The 21,992-nt window shown below is 33.5% G+C and overlaps 1 protein-coding gene across 2 annotated transcripts; it reads right to left on the bottom strand.

Annotated features, from left to right (window-relative positions):
- Positions 1-419: 419 nt before the first annotated feature.
- Positions 420-11,084, bottom strand: Cenpw (centromere protein W). Of its 2 annotated transcripts, none has more exons than XM_076859757.2 (3): positions 10,820-11,084; positions 3,798-3,911; positions 420-896 (listed from the first exon to the last, which is right to left on the bottom strand). In XM_076859757.2, the coding sequence occupies exons 1-3, from the start codon at positions 10,943-10,945 to the stop codon at positions 852-854; spliced, it is 285 nt and encodes a 94-aa protein (XP_076715872.1). In that variant the 5' UTR covers positions 10,946-11,084; the 3' UTR covers positions 420-851. The 2 variants fall into 2 exon arrangements, with proteins under 2 accessions (XP_076715872.1, XP_076715873.1); XM_076859758.2 differs by having other exon boundaries at positions 420-1,857.
- Between the last annotated feature and the right edge of the window lie 10,908 nt (positions 11,085-21,992).

Raw genomic sequence — 21,992 nt, forward strand, 5'->3', positions numbered from 1 at the left:
TACAGCTCTCATAATTTAAACATTTGACCTCGGCACATTCCTACATTAACAGGAGCTTTGGCCAGTGGGGGGCTTCTCATCTAAACAATAACAAAAACAAATGAAGAAGCAACTTTATGTTGGGAACTTTTCAAAATATTTCAAAACTCTAAGAAAACCAGAACACAAGTGTTAATTTAAGCATGGTGACACACTGATCTCAGACTTCCAACAATGAGAACTGAGAAGTAAATTTGTTGTTTAAGCTGCTCACTTTATACTACTTTGTTTCAGCAGCGCAACTAAAACAAGTATAAGCCATTACAAAATTGCAAATTAAAACTGTAAGAATAACTAAAATTTAAAAAATTAACAACAGTAAATGTTTATGAGAACTTAAAGACAGTGATCTTCTATATACTATTAATAGAAATATAAAATGATACAGCCATTCTAAATAGTTTGGTGATTTCTTTTCTAAAAGTTAAACATATTTACCATTTGACCCAGCAATCAAATTGCCAGGCATTTATCCCAGAGACATGAAAATTGATACATGTATAAAAACTATACAATTGTTCATAACAATTTTATTTTTAATAGCCCAAAACTGGGGGGCAGGGGAAATGGAATACCGATCAATAGGTAAACAGTTAAACTGTGATATACTCACACCATGAAAAATCGCTTGGGAACACAGAGGAACTACCAAAATGTGACAACTTCAATGAATCACTATACTGAGTTAAAAAAAAACAAAACAAACAAAAAAAAAAAACACCTCTCCAAAGATCATCTCTTATGTAATTTCATTTATATGACACAAAATTACAAAATTGCAGAGATGAAAAACAGTTAGTACTTGCCAGGAGTTACGGATGTTTGCCAGGGTGGAAGACATGGTGGGCCAGGTGTAACTATAAAAGAACAGCATCAGGAAGATTTTGTGGTAATGACATAGTTCTATATATTGATTATGGTAGTAGTTATATGAAGCTACACATGATAAAGTGGTGTAGAATTATAAACACACTACTTGTAAAAAAAATTCCTGGTTGTGATATACTGTAAGTATGTAAGACATAACCATTGGGAAAACTGGGTATAGAATACATGGGTCTTCTTTGTACTACACCTTTGTAGCTTCAAGTTGGAATCTATAATGAGATCAAAAAGTTAAAAATAATAACAATAATAATAATAACCACTATTGGATGATATGCAATAAACTTCTAAATGATTTTAGAGGAGGAAATATCCCATCTACTAAATCCACACAATTTGAAGAAAATAACTCAATTTGATCCAGAATTTCTATTTTTTGGTTTGGAGAAGGAGATGTGTTTTGAAAAAACCCAAGTGATGTTTACAATCTTTCAGATAATTATATTGTTACTATTGACATAACAAAAAAGTAGACTGTATTGCTTTGTGAAAACACTGGGGGGGAAAAACACATTTAAAATGTACCTAGATCTGACTCCATATTGTCCTTCTGTAGAAATTAAATTTGTTGCACAGCTGTGGTTAAATCTAAATATATAAACTTAACTGTAGAAAGTGCATCTCTTCAAGCCACTTAAAACAGTCAGATTTCATGTTTGATAGTTAAAACATTTATAAGAACAAAACAAGTAAAAAGAACTAGGATTCTCTTAAAATAGATTTTTAAAAAATGTAAAATAGTCCTTTGTGTTTGAGATATTTCAATGCCAGCAAAAAAACAGACATTCCCCATCTAGCCAATATTTTAATAACCCACAGAATAAATCCATACATAAAAAATGTTAATGACTTGTTACCACATAAAACAGCATATCATGTAATTTTCAAGAACATGTTCCTTGACTTTTAACCTCTGCTTTTCTTTAGAATTACCTGTGGAAGGGAAAAAAATGAAAAATCATATTATACCTACAGAAAACAAAACCTAATTCCTCATAGCCCTTTGTGAGCAATATACAAGTCTTTTTCTCATTTTTAAAAGCCAGTTCGAAAGGTAATTAGGGAATATTTTTCTTATAATAATCTTAAATTCCTCTAAACTAGTCTACTTCTCTCACTAAATGTAAAACATGTTTACATCCTCAAAACTTGGTCTTAATAATTACCTCTAGCTGTTAATATCTTCAATTGTCTTGTAAAAGGATACAGATTTATGTTCTCAAACTTGAGGTTTTTAGAAATTGGTGATAGAAGGATATAGAGAATGCTCTAAACCTCAAAAAGCTATTACAAATCAGGTATTTCACGACAATAAAGTAGCACAAATCCTCTACCAAGTAAAATTTCTCACATTTGGGCTAGAATTACATCAGTTGGAGACCAAGACCGATCATTTTCTATTGAACAGCCTATTAAGTAGACAATTTTCAAAACACTTCACTGTGACAGAAATAAGACAAAATAAGATCTTTACTGGTCTCCCAACTTAAAAAAAAGAAAAGAAAAAAAAGGAACTTGGATACTGTTTTGGTTAGGTACACTTATATAATTTATTAATAAAAACAAACCTAAATTTAAACATGCACATCTTTAAGCTCTGAGTTCTTGCTTTCCTTTCAGAGGGGAAAAGTTTATTGTGACTCTTAATAGTGGAATGTTTGTAATAGCAAGAGAACATAAAAAGCCTCTTTTTTTTTTTTAGAGAGAGAATTTTTTTTAATATTTATTTTTTAGTTTTCAGTGGACACAACATCTTTATTTTATTTTTATGTGGTGCTGAGGATCAAACCCAGTGCCCCATGCATGCCAGGCAAGCATGCTACTGCTCGAGCCACATCCCCAGCCCCATAAAAAGCCTCTTTAAAAATTGACAGATCATGCACTCTCCAAGGCTTCCACAGAGGCCCTCAAATAGGTCTACAATCTAGACCAGCAATTCTACTAATACAGACAGCAGAAAAGAAAGTATCATGTACTCAAATGAATTTACAAAGTGCTAAATATTTATACATACTCAAATAAATTTATAAAATGCAAGTTGAACAGACTTCAGCAAGTTTCATATTGGTACATTTCTCATAACCTTTCATAACTTTATAGAACTATAGTTATATAAGATGTTGGAATTTGTGGGAAATGGGTAAAGGGTACATGGAGCACTAAACTGTTTTTGCAAATTGTTAGTCTACAATTATTTCAAAATAAAAATCTATAAAAAGTCAACAAAAAGGTAATCTGTCAAAACGAATTCTCTCTTCTACATTATCCCATCAACTACTGTGACCAGTTTCTTGCAGATTCTTACAGAAAAGCTCTACATATAAACAACACTGTGACTAATAAAGGAGGTATGGTATATTCACTTTTCTGAACATAGAAGCTTATGAAGCGGGGCATCTATAAACATCTTTTAGAAAGAAGGTTCTCAGGAACATATCTGGGAAATTCTGTCCCAGGCATCATATTCTAACATTATATAGGTATACCAATAAAATGCAATCTTCTCTGATTGTAAGAGATTTAATTTGTAAATCAATCAAATCTCAAAACAAAGCTAGAAAATAATACAGGAAACTTAAAATAAGAAAGTTTCGACAAATTTCAAGGTTATAAAGTTTGTTTGCCCACAGATTAGCAAACAAACATTCACTTTCTCCCATTTAGTGATAAAATGGTGGCCATTAAACTTGCCATCAGAAATCCATAATATACATATTATGTACATGTGTGTGTATGAAAAATCCATCAATATGAAAAGTCAAAGAACAACTCAAACAGCAAAGCTGAAAAAGATACCTTAATCAGGCAGAGGTAATGACTCAGGTGGTATTTTTTAAGTTAATTCTAACTCAAGAAAAGAAATTTGATTTTACCTTTGCTGCAGCCACTACATGATCCTTGTTAATGACTCCACATTTATTCTCACAAGCATTTGCCCTGGACTCTTCTGCTAGTCGATGAATAAAGAGTAAACAGTTCAAATGAACCTTTAAAAGAGAAAATCCAAATCAATTTTTAAGCTCAAACACTAATATGTTTGAAATAATATTCCAAAATGACTTTCAAAAATACAATCTTCTCTGTAAGAGGTTTCATTCATAAGTCATTCAAATCTCAAAACAAAGCTGGAAAATAAAATAGGGAAAATTGAAATCACGGCAAAGAAATTTCTGACAGATTTCAATTATATAAAGTTTCTGGTCAAAATTTATTCTATTATTTGCTACTAATAGTTAAGTCAAGTTACTACAAAGCTAAATAGAATCCAGTTTAATATAACTCAATCTTGGATTTCATCCATAGAGGCAGTCATTGTAATATAAGAAACAAGGCTATATAAGTATACCAAAGGCCACAGACAACATCTTTGAAAAGCATCACTATATAGCAAAACTTAGAGTCCTACTTCTGATTTCAAATAAACTTAAACTTGTAATGTATTTAAATTTCCAGAAAATGTTAAATCAAAACTCTTAATTCACTATGAGACATCTAAGAAGATATTTTAGCCAGATATTTAATTACAAAAATTTATTTAAAAATATATTAATAACTAAAATTTCTAAAGAATGTTGAAGTACAAAATTACATGCCAAAGTCAACCTACTTATCTGTGAATTTCATAAAATAATCATACCTACAATTAATAATCTTTAACCTCCTTTTTAAAAACTATTTGATAATACAAACAGTACAAAATTCAAAAGCTTAAAGGGTTCTAATTGTGTAAGAAATTGTAGAAAGTTGGGTAAAGGATACATGGGAACTCTGTACCATTTTTGCACCTTCTTGTGAGTCTGTAATTATTTCCAAATAACAGTACAAAATAAAAAATATAAAAGCATAGACTGTCAAAAATAAGTCACTCTTTCACATCATCCTTAACCAACCATGGTAGCCAGTTTCTTATATATTCTTACAGAAACAAAATTTACATATAAGCAAAACACATATATCATCAGATTTATGTCATGTTCTTATATATGTCCCATATATATATATGTATATATGCACATATATAAATGCTTACATTAGAAATTGTATATATAAAATATGTGTGTGTGCATATATATATATATATATATATATATATATATAAAACCTCACTATCTGAATATGCTCTTTAACATTACTAATTTTACTCAAAATAGAGATCCAAAACCAAAAAAGTGCTACTCAATCTGTATGCACACACCTTGAAAACAGGTAAAATACATATAGTTCAAGCAAGAGAGAATAAAGGGTGCACTGAAGTCCTATCTCAATCCTCCCTCTAGGATCATATGTAATGCTCCTTTATATTACTGTTCACACCTCTCCCATTCTTTGCTTCTGCAAGGTGCCTGAGGGCATTAGCAACTTGGATCCAGTTAGTATCCTTTTTATTTTGTTTTTCTTTTTAGATATACATGACAATAGAATCTATTTTGATATATTTATACAAACATGGACTATATCCTATTAGAATCCCAGTCTTGTGAATATATATGATATTGAGATTAACTGTGGTATACTCATATATGTACATAGGAAATTTATAGCAGATTTATCCCATTGTCTTTCCTACTCCTATCCCCCTTCCCTTCCCTTCCCTTCATTCCCCTTGTCAAAACCACTGAACTTCTATTCTCCTCCAAACCCCAACCCTTGTGGTTTAGCTTCCACATATCAGCAAAAACATTTGACCTTTGGTTTTGAGTGATTAGCTTATTTCACTTAGCATGATAAACTCCAGATCCATCCATTAACCAGCAAATGTCATAAAGTCATTATTCTTTATGGCCGAGAAATATTCCATTGCGTATATATGCCACAATTTCTTTTTCCGTTCATCTGTTGAAGTACATTTAGGTTGGTTACATAGTTTGGCTATTGTGCTGAATTGTGCTGCTATAAATGATGTGGCTGTGTCACTGTAGTATGCTATTTTTAAGTCCTTTCTGTATAAACCCAGGAGTGGGATAGCTGGGTCAAATGATGGTTCCATTCCCAGTTTGGTGAATCTCCATGCTGCTTTCCAGAGTGGTTGTACTAATTTGTAGTCTAGATAGTGTATTTATTTATTTTTAAAGAGAGAGAGAGAGAGAATTTTAATATTTATTTTATAGTTTTGGGCGGACACAACATCTTTGTTTGTATGTGGTGCTGAGGATCGAACCCGGGCCGCACGCATGCCAGGCGAGCGCGCTACTGCTTGAGCCACATCCCCAGCCCAACATAGTATATTTAACATATAACTTCTATTGTTATTTTCATCATAATGCACAATCTCTGCAGTTAGAACAATTCATATACAACACTTAATGTTCATCATCTTGTATACAGCACACAAATACTTCCTCAGAGTTCACTAAATGTTAATTAGATAATGTTACACCTCTGAATTGTTATTAGGTGTTTAAGAGTATTCCAGTGGTATATGAAGAAAACAGGAGTTTAGAAATTTAAATTTAATTAGATGAAGAACCTATGGAAGATAATATTTTTCTTGTACTTGACACATTGTCTTCATGGATTTTCAAAGTACCCTGAGGCAAAACACTCCAATTGTAACTCTTTACATTTTACCATGAAATTTAATTTTTTTTAAACTTCCAAAGATATTCCATCTCCTTTTATAGCAAAAATACTCCACGGGGCTTGGGATATAGCTCCGTGGTATAGCATTTAAATAGTATGTATAAAGCCAAACAAACACTTCCAAAATACAGCACAATTTCATCTGTTAATCTTATTTTCCACTTTTAAAAATAAATAGCTTCCAGATGCCCTCAGGGTAAATTCTATATCCCTTAACACTCTACTCTACTTGAACTGGCCTTTCCAGTTTCACCTCTGATTTGTCTCAGCTCTCACTTTTACACTAAATTTCTGAAGTTCTTTTAGAATTCCAATGAATCGTTACCTCCAAAAATTCTTTTGGTGGGTAGACTGCCCTGAAAGCCCAACTTCCGTAATATGGAAGATTATACAGATCAATGACTGCACCCTTACTTCCTATCACCACACAAACTATATTATACATTAATTTCACACTTAACTTTCTTCTCCAATGTACTATAAGTGCAAGAACTACTCCTGTCCTTATCAATGTTGTTTCCCAAGTGACCTTCAGTCCACTTCCTAATACAAGGCAAGTAGCAAATTATTCTTACACGACCAAAAGATCCCTCCATATATCCCCAAATAAGGAGAAAAAGAAAAGAAACTTTAAAGGGAAAAAAAAAGAAAACCAACTAAACCATATTGAGATCATGCTAGTATTCTTGATGGCATGTACTTTCCTCTTCCTCGAGCTAAACAAACAGCATTCCTTTTTAGATCTCTCTCTCTCTCTCTCTCTCTCTCTCTCTCTCTCTCTCTCTCACACACACACACACACACACAAAATTAAAGCAACCTATATCCGTGAAATCAAATAGTTAATTCAACTGAGTCACTGAAATGAACTACAGCTTAATTTTTTAAATAGTCAGAACAAAAACTAGTTTCAAGGAATTTAGTTAGGTATCCAAATTTTAAAAAGACAAACTTTTGCATCACTAATTTACTTTGAAAAAATCAGCTTGCTGTAATGGTAAATCAAAAGACAACTTACAAAAATATTTCCATTTCTTTAGTCTCAATTGACCAAAAGCCTGGGTAGGCTGACTTCTTTCTCCCTTTATCGTAGCACTTTTCAATATTTTTTTTTTTTTTGGTGGGGTGGGGGGCTACCAGGGATTGAACTCAGGGGAAAATAATCACTGAGCCACATCTTCAGCCCTATTTTGTACTTTATTTAGAGACAGGGTCTCACTGAGTTGCTTAGCACCTCGCTTTTGCTGAGGCTGGGTTTGAGCTTGTGCCTTAGCCTCCTGAGCCACTGGGATTACAGGTGTGCATCACCACACCCAGCCTGCACTTTTCAATTTTATATAAACCATAGCCCCCAAATATTTGCAGGGCATTCTATGATAAATCTAAAAATTAAGTGAACCATTAGAAAACTGAATGATTCATTTAAATTTAACAGATGTTAAATAATCAAGTAACACATAATACATACAAAATAACAAAAAGCCAGTGCAGAAAAACTGTTAAGAAAAAGAAACTTTGAGTAAATTGCTAAAATCTATATCAATCCAAATACAGGTACCATGTATTTCCAATATTATCAATGCATTTGGAATTTTCAGGGCATTGTGCTAAACACTATGAATTCAAAAAATTCTCACTTCAAGTTTCCAGATTAGTGGGTAAATAAAACCCATGAAAAAAAATCAGTCAAATGTATGACAGCAAATAATAAAAAGGAAGCTAAATTTGATTCCATTTAAGGAGATTAAGGTGGCTTCACTGAAAAAGTAGCATTTGAATTAGAGTTTAAAAGAATTACAGTTTGGGCTAGGGATGTGGCTCAAGCAGTAGTGCTCGCCTGGCATGCGTGCGGCCCAGGTTTGATCCCCAGCACCACATACAAACAAAGATATTGTGTCTGCCGAAAACTAAAAAATAAATATTAAAATTCTCTCTCTCTCTCTCTCTCTATATATATATAAAAAAAAAAAAAGAATTAGTTTTCCAAATGAAGGGTGAAGACATCTTCAGGTAGAAGAAGTATGTGTAAAATAAAATAAATAAATAAATATCATGTTAAAAAGCACATAAAAATAGACAGTTTTCTGTTAAAAAAAATAAAGGGTGATAGATATATTTTTTCCTCTCAAGAACTGCATATTACACTAGGAGCCAATACCAGCATATGAAACTTCTAAAGAACAGTGTTAATCATCCCAGTAGCTAAACTGTATAATATATACTCTTAATTGATGCTCATATTCAGAAAAGAGATCAAAACAGATTGCTTTAATTGTATAACATTTCATAGCTAATGTGGGACACCTGCTGGGTAAGATTATGAAGTGTCAATGGTAAGCAGAGACACATAAACGAAGAAAGCAGGTTGATGCATGCCATATACAATACAGAGAAGGAGAACACCACAGAAAACATGCCTACCACCTGAGAATGCTAGTGGCCACCACTGCCTAGGCTTGGAATTTCCACTCCCTTTTCTCTTCAATGCCACCTTTATCCCACCCCACCATGGAGCCCATCTGTCCACGGTTCTCTGGGGCAGACAAGAGTAGACATTAAGAAGCTGACTACTTGAGAAATTCCTCCAAACTGTCTGCACCAGTTGGTAGATTCCTGAATATCCTTGATGAGATACATTTTTCCCCCTCCATTCCAAAGTCCCTGTAAAAAATCCAGAATAAACCACCTAAAATTGTACTGAAAGTCCATTTCATCTTAATTCAGCCCATTTGTACCATTTCTACTACCACCAAAGGGGAGGGATAGAACATAACAGCATGTACTGCCTTTTCTTATAGAATATTAACACGGAACAAAAATGAGGGCACAAGATATTAGAAGTAGTACTTTTCTAGCTGGGTGTTATGGTTTGAATGTTAGGTGTCCCCCAAAAGATCACATGAGACAATGCAAGAAGGATTGTAGAAGAAATGATTATGTTACCAAAGTCTGAACCAAATCTCCTGATAGACTGGAGATTGAAGATGGGTGGGGTGTGGCTAGAGGCAGCAGGTCATTAGGGAAGTGTCTGTGGGGAATATATTTTGCATCTGGAAACTAGAGTCTCTCTCAGCTTGATCATCATCCTGTGAGCTGCTTCCCTACTCCACACACTTCTGCTATGATGTTCAGCCTCACCTAGATCCCTAAAGAATGGAGCCAACTTTTCCTCACATAAAATTGTTCTTGTCGAGTGTTTTAGTCACAACAGAAAAAAAAAAAAAAAAAAAAGACTAAAACAGAAGGAAAGGTTGCCAAAAGCTTTAAAAACCAAATTAGAGAAAAGTGGAGACAATGTTACAATAGTTTAGAAAAAAACAGACTCCCTTAAAGAAGGCAACAAATGGAAAGTCAGTGGAGAATTTTGAGAGGCTAGAGAGAAAAGGGGAGGTTGAAAAAAAATTAAATTTAAAAACAGGTGGAATAGTGCATGTTGAAGACTATCTGTGCTGTATGCCTTTGTTATCCAGAATTCTGTACCTTGATCTTCTGGAAATTAAATGTCCACTTATGATGGCTCCTTTACTCAAAAAAAAAAAAAAGTTCTTATGACAAGTCTCAGGAAGTGCTTCTTATGGTTTAAGCCTGAAGGAATAGTGTTCATTCTGCTAGAGGAATATGTATTCCAAGTATTCAACACAGAAACTGAATTTACTTCAAGACAGAAACATCATACAGTGATTTGTTTGAGGCTACTTATTAGGAAAACATCATGCTTCAGGTAATATGGTTCAGTTAAACAGGCTTTAATGGGCTGGCGTAAAAATTGAACAAGCATTATATTAATTGTCTAGAAAAATGAACTCACAGGTGCCCTTTGGGATCAGAGTTCTTTAGTAAGCAGCCTACTATACAGGAAATCAGACAATGAGTTTGATTAACATTTAAAAAAATGAGGGAGCGAAGAAGGCAGAGAAGAGGGAAGGAGCTTAAAAATGCTTCTCACAATAATTACACACAAAAAAATGACCCATTCTGAATTTCAAACGATTTCAAGGGCATATCATTCATAGTCTTCTCAAGGAAGCAAATCACAATGCCAAATGGTACTCCTAAACATCGACAAAGGATAGTTTTCTCCTTGAGATGATGTTCCTGACAGTGTTCCTTTAAGAAGTTCCAGATATTCATATTCCGGAGAATGCCAGTATAGCCAGGCGTCAGGAATAAGAACGAACGTTCCGGCAGCGGCAAAGTTGCCTCGTTAATGCTGGAAATGCCTGAAATACCGGCCTGGAGCAAGCAACGATGGTTGAGGCCATTTTCCCTTACTTCCCCCGGCCCCATTCCCAGATGAGAAAGGATGAGCTCTCACCAGTAAATCTCCACGCGACTCCAGACGAAGGTGAGGCTTCCGTTGTTTGAAGACGCGCTTGAGAAAGCCTCGGGGAGCCTTCCGCTTGATCTGCTTCCTCTGGGAGACCGTGGTCGAAAGAGCCATTCTCCCGCTCGGGCACCAGCCGCCTCAGCTGCTGAGGTCCTCTAGACGTCTGCTCAAGCTAACCAACACTGAGGAAGTAAGGAGAACTACAACGCTCTAACGCTGCCTGGGTCCCGGAGACTGTGTTCGGCCGTTTGAATCCGCCGCCAACTGAGAGCCTTCGGCGCTCCACAATGACGTCAGCCACGCGCGCTCCGCCGCCGGAAGCGCCGGCGGTTAGGTGGGAAACGCCCACGGAGGCGGATCCCGGGTGCTCCATAAAGACAATAAAGTGCTGAGCGTCCTCGAATCGGTTCTGCATCCAAACGGCTTTTTCTAAGTTCCCTAGAAAAGTTGAGAAATTAGGAAGAGATTAATTGGTATGCCAGGGCAGCTACACTTGTTCTTCAAACTTTTCCTCTAAAACTTAACCTAGTACCAATGGATTAAAAAGTAGATGAATGGAGAAAAAAAAAAAGTCGTGTTTTTATCAGGATTCCTTAAGAACCAATCCCTTCCTAGCAAGGCCTGGTCATCTAAAATGAACAGTTAACAGTTTTCACCTTTCCATAATTTTGTTTGATCTTGCCTTATCTCTTTTCATGTTTCTAGTTTTTCTTTACAAATGCTGCTCCCTTTCATTTTAGGAACCCTCCCATTGAGCTTTGCAATAATTTTCAGGTATAGTTTAAATACTAATTTATTTCTTCAAGAATCTAGAGTTTACATCTTCTGCGCTACCGTAAAAGTAGTTCTCAAAGTTACATCTGCGTCAGAACCACTCAGGGGGCTTGTTAAAACATTGCATAGTCCCCCAAATCCAGATTTTCTGATTCAGGACATGTGAGTGTAACTCAATTATTTGTATTTCTACCAAATATTCAGGAGGTGCTGATACTGCTGGTATGAGGTCCACCCTTTGAGAACCAACATGATTATATTGAACAGTATGTTATGTTCCAAATATCCACACAGATGATCCTTCCACTATCTTGTCTCTCATTTCCAAGACCACCTCTCTGCCAGTGATCCTTTCTTACCCCCTATATAAGCCACTCATGCCTGTGGTCATACACTAATCCTTATTGTTAAAAATATTTTACTCTTCTATATTCTCAATGCAAACATCTTATTCTTCAACCTCATTTCCAGCTTTTGAACTTTCTTTCTTCAGAATCCCAACTACAACAATTCTTAGATACCACTAAGATTACTCCCCTCTCTCTGTTCTGTCGCTCCCATACCTCTGTCCCTCTGATGCCCCAGTCCCACCTTGTGCCTTCTCTTCCCTCTGGCAGTCGATTGTGTGTCATTAGGCTCCCTTTCATTTCTCCCCAAATCTCTAGTCATTCATTCATTTTCTCATACTCCCCCGACAAATCTCAACTCTGCCTAAGCAGGCTTTCTGACTAATAATGGATTAAGAAGACCACATACATACTCCTGTGTCCTGTTTCAAATTAAATTTATGTCCACTGGCATGAGCTCTAAGTATTGCTGAAATCCTTGGATATTTCTAAAGTATTTTGTTCAACCATCCTCTTAAATAACAGTGTCATGCATTTTCTCCTCAAACCTCCCTACACTTCCTACTCCACCCCGGTTTTCATTTGATAGCATTACTTCACTAAAAAATCAAGTAACTGTAAGGAGTTTCTGCATGTTTTCACTACATCTACTCACCTAACCTTCGTTTGTTCCCATGTATGAAATGCATCCCACTCCCCTTGTGCCCTAGATTCGAGCCTTCTCCCTTTTTAAAGGATGTTTCCCTAGCAGTTCTCTCATCACTTCTGCTTCATGAATTGTGCTTCTTTAATGAATTTTTCCATCAACATACACACACACATGCTATATCTTCAATCTCCCCCAAAATGGGTATAAGATCAAAATTTACATCTCCTGATTATTTTCTTTCCTAAATTTCAGACATGCATACTCAGTTCTTTACTGGACTGAAACTAAATATCATCTTAAATGTAACATGACCAAAATTAGCCTTTGATCTTTCCCTGAACCCCAAAACTGTTCCTTCCACCATCATTCCTATCAGAACTTATGGTTCTTCTGTCCTTTAAATTTCTCAAGTCAGAAAAATCTTGGAATCAGCTTGGGCTTCCTGCTTCTCACTCCCACATTCAATCTTTCAGCAAACATGTCAGCTCTACTTAACCTACCTGGTCACATCGCACTATATCTACTACCACCCTTGGCCAAGCCACCATTGTTTTTCACTTGGATGCTTGGATTATTGCAACAACCTCCTAACTGTGTCTCAGCCTGTTCCTATTTATCTTCAACAGAAGAGCCATATTTAGCTTAGATTATGTCACTCTTTCCCTCAGACCTCTCCAGTGACTTTCCATTCATCTCAAAAAAAAAAAAAGTGAAGTACCTGCAATGACCAGTGTGAACCAAGAAATCATAAATGATGTGAAAATAAAAGCAGAGACCATTTTGATTCAGATTTTCAAATCAGGAGACACAGATTTAATTAGAATCCTAATGAGTTTTCTTTCTGTCAAGGGGAAGGAGAGATTTTTAAAGGAAAAAATTAAAATAATGGGGTAAAGAGAAATAATTTGTTTTGAACGATTTTTATTGGCTATTGCAGTTACGAAATTGTTTTGAACAAATTTAGATTGGTGCTGAGGATCTGTATAGGCATTAAACTATAAGTGATTATTTGCCAGGCCGAGATCAGTAAGCAATAATTCTCTTGAAACAGACAGCAATTCCACTGAAGTGCCAGGACTGAAAATTGTTGGGGTCTTGAAGGCACATTTCTTCCCAACAGCACTCTTCAAATGAAGATTAAAACTGAGGGACTTGTGTCTGTGAAAAAAACCGCTCCCTGTCACATTTGATTTCTGAGGTTCACAAAGAAGTTTTTCTCTTTCTCTTGATCACACAGCAGCCATCTTAATTTTTATTTCCACGTGAGGCCTACTCACCCCCTCAAGTTCACACACAAACATATAATTAGCTCTCTAACCTTATTGTGAGCTAGAAATTGATCATGATATAAGCATTTTTAAATGCAACAAATCAGGCATTTTCATTGTGTTTTACTGAAAGCAAATCATCAACATAAACTGCACATATCCCTGTTGGCCTGAAATCCCTGGCTTTCTCTTGTGTTTCATTTTTCATAATCTAGTATATGCTTCTGCAGATTAAAAACTCTTATTGCCATTTTATTTATAACAAAGAACTGGAGATAAGTAATGTTCATTAAGAGAGGAATAGGAATACCAATTGTCATGTGTGTTAGTTTTCTGTTACTAATGTAACAAATTACTAAAAACATAAGGTCTTAAACCAAAGCAAACTTAGTATTGTACAGTTCTGAAAGTCATGAGTCCTAAAGTCATGGCAACAGGAGGCTGCATTCCTTCTGGAGGCTCTAGGGGAGAATTCATTTTCTTGCTTTTTTTCCCCCACCCTCTAGAAGCCACCTGCATTCTTTGGCTCATGGCCTCTTCCTCCATTTTCAAAGAGCTTACTCTAATTTCTGTTTCCATCATTAAATTTCTTTTTTTGACTCTGAACATCTTGCCTTCCTTTCTAGGGAGTCCATGTTATTTATTGCATTGGGCCTCTTTAGATAATCTAAGATAATCTTCCCATCTCAAGCTCCATAGCTTAATAACATCTGCAAAGTCATTTTTTGTAATGTAAGGTAGCATTTTTCAGGTTCTGAGTATTAGGACATAGATATTATGGCAGTAGCATTGTTCTTTCTACCACATGCTCTCTTCCTGGACTTAATTCTAGAGCAGTGTTGTATATGAAAGTTTCTTTATTGATGGATATCTGCCCAGTATAGTTGCAATATGTGGTTTCTTTTCAATAAATCTGTTAAAATATTACTAGTGTGATTAACAATATTAATTTTATTTAATATAGCTTACTCACATGTACAATAAATATTCACATAGAAATAATGGCTGCCATATTTGACCATATATTTAGGTCAAGTATTAACTAATAGGTGATCCTAATAAGTAATTTTCCCCCAAAAGTTTTGGGGCGGATAGGAGGCAGAGAACAAAATTCAAAGAGTATTTTCATTTACAATGAAAATAAACTTGTGGGGTTTAAAATTTTTATTTCCTTAAAAGAATATTTAAATTGAGCATGAAAGTAATGATTTTATTTATTCCTATAATGAAAACATACATTATTAAATTTTATCCTAAAGAAAGCTATGAAATTGGTAGGGCTGGGATGAATGCACTAATTTCTATTCCTCACAAAATGAAGTAGTCAGAGTGAAAAATTTAATGCATTAACCCAGGTGTTGTGGTTTGCAAATATGTTATACTGTCCTTAAGTATAAGAGAAGCATCAAAATCCTACTGAATTGCTTTTCTTTATATCTACATTTTTAATAGATTCCAACCCTCATTTATTAAAGAGTTACAGAGTAAAACATTGTAAAATTGCATCACAATCTAAATTTTCAAAGTGTTCTCATTTTTCACTAATTTAAGTTTTTATGGTTCAAAAGGTCAAAAATCACAAAGAAGCTATTGGAACTCTATCCCTTTCAGCCAAAATTTAAAGTGACTTAAGGACCTGACAGTCCTTAACTCCAAAGCCAGGGAAAGTAAAAGGAATCCGGATAGGTAAGGAAGGATCTGGATGGAAGCAGCAATTATACAAGAGGCATAAATATTTCCTTTTCTTTATCCAATCCAGTCCTTCCTCTAATATAAATTTTGCCCTGATTTTTAAAGAATGGCCCCTTTGATTGTGCTACTTACTGTGTAAATGTAACCAAATTTGTTTAAGGAAAATTATTAAAAGATTTCTTTTTGTCCTGTCACACTACTCCAAGAAGTTGGTGTTCATGAGAAACTATTTTAAGTACATTAAGCTATCAGATATGTTATTGTATTTAACATGTGCTAAAATATTTTTTATAGTTTTGCATTTGTTTTTCAGAATCTACCCTAAAAAATTATTCTAAAGACAAAATATATTTTGTGCACAAATTTGAAAATAATGAATACTTGAAAAAAGATGTGCAATGTATAATTTTGTACATACATTAAATATTATTATGAGCTAATTAAAATGATGCTTAATAGCCTAGTAAGAAATCTGCATTAATGTCAAATGAGAGAAAAATACTTGTATACAAATAAATGTGATCCTAAGAATATTGACAATAACACCTATGTATGCATGCATGCATATGCACAAAACTCAGAGGAAATATATTAAAATGTCAAAATATTTTTTGAGATAATGTAAATATGCATAATGTTAAAAATTATCTTCATAGGTATTCATATCTTCTGCTATAAATATACTTTCAAAATGATATTTCATATTTTGACTACTTGATGTTGTTTATAGTTTAAAACTTTACTGAATATATTTAATTACACTATTTCTCTAAGAAAATTATTTACATTAAGAACTGAAAATATTAATACTTTCTGGTATTTGATACAATCTTGAAAAATAATTTGATTTTGCTTTTCATAAGTTGTCTTAATAATGATCACATATGGATGTGTGCTAGGTTATTTGTTACCAGGAAATGTAGTGTGAATTAACATTTTTAATCATTTTAAGTAAAATGAATGACTTGGAAGATTATTTCTGACTTGCTTTTTAAAAACTTATCAGCAAAACATCACAAAAATGGTTAATAATAATTAATACAGTTTGGATTGATACATATTTTCCAGAGTTTTTGCTTCACATTTTATGAGAGCTAAAAATGTATTAATCTTCCAGATGCAATATAGTTGCCAAAATTTTTTATTAGTTTATAATATCTCTGTTATGGCTTCATTCATCATTTGTGAAATCCAGAATTTTACAAAATTTTGGAAAATGTGCTGTTTTCGTTTTTCAGTAGTCCATTCTAAGACAAATTACTCCAGAAGTGTAGGAAAATTTCACTTTACTTGTGCAGCCTCTTAGTTAATATTCATAATTCAAATCCTTTACCTCAGCCAAGTGTAGCTCTTCTTATCACATTTCCCTCCCTGACTGTTCCACTTTTCATAGTAAATATGGGGTGGCTAAAGGGATACAAATCTGTTTCCCAGCTTTGATGAAAGATATTGGCTTAAACTTTAGACATTTTTCAGCAATCATTTAAGATGAAAAAAAGTTTACCTGATTTAAAAGAAAAGGAGAAAAATAAAGCTAATTTGTACTTACAAAGCATTGTTTATTTTATTCAGTAATCTCAGGCTATTATAAAAATTATCAATAAATAACTGAATAATTTATGTGTGTTTACCATGTACCAGGAACTGCTCTAAACACTAAACTCATGGCCAGGAGTGTGCACCCACGCACAGCACACACACACATGCATATGTGCATATACTCACATATAACTATAGCAGTTAAGTACTATTACTCCAAGAATTTTTACAGAGAAGGAAGGAAAAAACCAGAAGTAACTTCCTAAAAGTCACACATTTAGTATATGGTGACCATGAGATTTATCACAGCACAAAATCAGGACATCGTAAGAAGTTCAGTTAAATCAATGAAGTTTCACAGAGTTCCAAGTACTCACTTATAATAATGATTTTACTACTCAGATAGAAATTTATAAAATATACATCTTAGTATCGTAAATGATAAAAATGCGTTAACAATAAAGTTTAGAAGAAAAGGCTGGAAGAAAAATTACAAAATGTAAATAAAAATACTAATTTTAAGGGAAATTTTCTAATTTCCTATTGATTTGATTTATCAATATTATTTCTCATTTGAAAAATAAGTTTATAATAAAATGGGGGGGTGGTAATCCAGTTGTGAATGTTTTGATCAAACCTAGTTAAATGGCTTATGTTTAAAAAATGACCTCATCTAAATGTTTAATATTGAGAGACTAGTAATCTAAATAATAAAATTGTCTTATTTCTTACTGAGAACTACTTTTAAAAAAAAAACACTTGATCTTCTGAAAGCATTTCTGTGGTCCAACAAACACAAAGAAGGAGGTAGAGGTGAAGCACGGGCCTCCTTTCTGTAAAGTCAATAAATAGAAGTTACATGTACATCATTTCTGATCCTTCGGCTATAACTCTGAAACATGACCACACCAACATGTAAATCAAAGTAGAAAATGATGTTAATATTCTAGGCTTATCATGTGCCTAGCACAAACAACCAGGAATATGTACTCATTTGCAATCTGTGCCACAGGAGGCATTATGGAAGTCATACCAGATGTGAGCATGAGTGGAGATTTTTGTTGGAGTCTGAATGTACTTCAATTACTTACTATCTGTGATTCCTTAATCTGTAAACATAATTATATGATCTTAAAAGTGAGAAATACCTAAGACTCTAATTATAGGTTATATTTCCCTATATATTAGCTGTCCAGAATACAAACCTCTTTCCTATTATGGCAGCAAATCATCATTGAGTACTATAAAACTACCATGATGTATATGAAACAGATGATTGTCTACTTATGTCAAGTACTACCATTGTGATTTGATATTATATTCTCTTAAGATATATTTTTCAATTAAAAATTTATGGTTAATTCAGTAATCATAATCAGACACCAAAATGTGAAGCCATGTTTTAAAAGAAGAAAATCTTACATTTTACTCACAGCAAATCACCATTTTGTCATTATCATGACATTATCCTTGTAATATCCTCCCCAATTCTAGCTGCTAGTAACCTCCACCAGCCTTATGCTGCTCTCCATAAACGTACAATGCAAAAGTAGAAAACAATATAAAGAAACTAAACATCTGCAGCAAGCACAAGAGAAATAATAGACATTTGAGACAGGCTTACAAGAACATCAGATAAAGACATGATTGAATATAGAATGCAAAAGATTTTTAAGTTTTTAAAAAGAAGAAACTTTAAACAGTGTAAAAAAATGAAGCCAGCCATATTTTAAAAATCCAAATGAACTGTCAATAAAGTATTTGAATGCAATTAAGCAAGACATTAAACCCACAGAATAGAGAAGTAATGAATTGTAAATTAAAGAAATTATAAAGTGATGTACAAGATGGAAGAGACTTTTTCAAATATGGATAGAAATAGTAGGACTTTCAGGAGGAGAAAAGTAGAACCAGAGAATAAAATCAGAATATGCTAAAAATCTAAAATCTACAAAACATGTTATAAAAATTGCCAAATGCTATTGACAAAGGAAAGATTATAAAAGCAGCTAGAAAAAGTAAACAGAACATAATTCTCTATGGTAGCAAAAGAAGCCAAAAGACACTGAACTAAAAAATTAAACTGCCAAAAATCTAATAATACTCAACTTAAACTTTAATAATCAAACTATCATTCAGAAGTGATGGTAACATAAAACACATGTTCAGATAAACAAAGACCAAGCATTAACACCAATATCTTTCTCAGAAAGAATGTCTAAAGGATGTCTTCAATGAGGAAAGAAATTAACACCAGAAAAAAGAAACTGGATACAAATAGTTGTACATAGTGAGTAAATCTAAACAAACTTTGATTCTGTAAAATAATAATAATCAACTTGGAGGAATTTGGGGGTGTTAGATCATGGAAAATACTGACATATGAGAATGTAGGAAAGATAATCATAATTAAAATAATATTTTAAGTTCTTATTATTGTGAAAAGTGAGGTAGAATATTGAATAACCACATTTTATTGAGTGTATATATTAAAATATTAAAGGGATTTTTAAAAAGAGGAACAGAAGATATACACATTTTTTTAAAAATCAAGAGGAAAGCAGAATTAGCCAGTCAGAAGATTTAGCAACATTATATATACAAAAATATGAAATAATAGAACAAAAATCTAAAGATCAGCATTTTCAAAATGATTAAATATAATAAAAGTTAAAGAGAATTATTGAACTGGAAAATAGATATAAGGAAATTATCTAGAAGTAGAACAGAGATGTAAAAACCTTGGAAACTACTAAAGAGAAATTGAGGCATTGAGAATAAATGAGAATTTACAATATAAATTGAAGGTGGGTTTCAAATGGAGGGAAGGGAGAGTATGAAAGGCAATTATTTTTTAAATGGCTTAGAATCTTCCCAAGTTGACAGAAGATATAGAATCTCAGATTTATAAAGTGCAATCAGAATAAATGAAATTAATTATAGGGAAAACACAAGAAGTAGGGAAGATATATAAGAGAAGCCAGATGAAAGGTGTTACTTAAATCTTTTATGAAGATAATATAGCATTAATATAAAAATACAGGTGCAATTAAAGACAGAAAAATTATAGGTAGATCATATCAATTAGACAGAAAACCCTAAATAAAAATCTTAGCAAAAAAAAATTAGCACTATATTCAGAAATAAATTTTACCCAGTAATGTAAGGATGATTAACTCTGGACTAGCTATTAATGTAATTCAGCACAATACCACACTAAAAGAGAAAAATATCATATGAATATTTCAATAGAAATAAAACATTTGCATAAAATTCATCAGACACTTGTATTTTAATTGAACAACAGGCAAAGTAGGATTAGAGTGAACTCCAAAGTGAAGATTATTTCTCAAAATTCACTGTAGACATCAAACTCAATTTTGAAATATTATAAGCAGTTCCTTATAATTCAGAAGAACGTGAGAGTGTAGACATTCAGTGCTTCTAGTCAACATTATGTTGGAAGACCTTTCCAGTGATATAAGGCAAAAGGGAGTTATTAAAGATTAGAAATAAGAGAAAGAAAATTTTGGAAATGAAGAAAAAAAGTTGCTATTTGTAGAAAAAAATATTGTGAGACCATACAGATAAATAATTTCAGTAGGTAAAAAAGATTACCAAGTTTGATATGACTTCAAAATTGAGAGTGGTCCTATACTTTACAACAAACAGAAAAATGTGATTTTAAAAAAGATAGCTCTACTTGATGATCAAATGTATATCTCCTTTTGAGAAGTGTCTGTTCAGCTCCTTAGACTATTCATTGATTGGGTTGTTTATTTTTTTGATGTTAAGTTTTTGAGTTCTTTATATATCCTGGAGATTAGTGCTCTATCATGCGTGTGGCAAAAATTTGCTTCAAAAATGTAGACTTTCTCATTTCTCATTGATTGTTTCTTTTGCTGAGAAGAAGCTCTTTAGTTGAGTCCATTCCTTTATTAATTCTTGATTTTATTTCTTGCAATTTAGGAGTCTTTGCTTATTAAATTATTTATTTATTCTAATTTGTTATACATGATGGCAGAATGCAATTCACTTCATATTACACATATAGAGCACATTTTCAAGTCACTGATTGGTGTCTTCATACATGTAGTTAGGGTAATGATATCTAACTCATTCCCGCATTATTCCTATTACCTTGCCCCCTCCCTTCCCCTCTCTCCCTTTTTCCCTATCTAAAGTTCCTCCACTCCTTCCAGGCTCTCCACCCCAACAGCATTATGAGTCAGCATCCTCATAAAAAAGAAAACTTTTGGCTTTTGATTTTTTGGGATTTGCTTACATCATTTAGCATTATATTCTCTAATTCCATCCATTTACCTGAAAATGCCAGGATTTTATTCTCTTTTAATGCTGAGTAATGTTCCATGTTGTATACATATACCAAAGTTTCCCTATCCATCTACTGAAGGGCAGCTGGTTTGCTTCCACAGTGTTAAGGAAGTCAGGGAGTAATTTGATGTGATGAAGATTTGGGCCTACTTTTTCCTCTATTAGGCGCAGTTTCTCTGGTCTAATTCCTAGGTCCTCGATCCACCTTGAGTTGAATTTTGTTTATGATGAGAGATAGGAGCTAAGTTTCATTTTGCTGCATATGGAGTTCTCCCAGCACCATTTGTTGAAGAGGCTATCTTTTCTCCACTGTATGTTTTTGGCACATACAATATCTCTAGCAATTAGATAAATGCAAATCAAAACTTTAATTTTAACTAAGATTTTATCTCATGCCAGTCAGAATGGCAGTTATCAAGAATACAGACAATGATACATGTTTGCGAGGATGTGGAGGAAAATGCACACTCATACATTGCTGGTGGGACTGCAAATTGGTGCAGCCAATTTGGAAAGCAGTATGGAGATTCCTTAGAAAACTTGGAATGGAACCACCA

This window comes from Callospermophilus lateralis, chromosome 6, assembly GCF_048772815.1.
Source record: "Callospermophilus lateralis isolate mCalLat2 chromosome 6, mCalLat2.hap1, whole genome shotgun sequence".
In the NCBI taxonomy this organism is placed as follows: Eukaryota; Metazoa; Chordata; class Mammalia; order Rodentia; family Sciuridae; genus Callospermophilus; species Callospermophilus lateralis.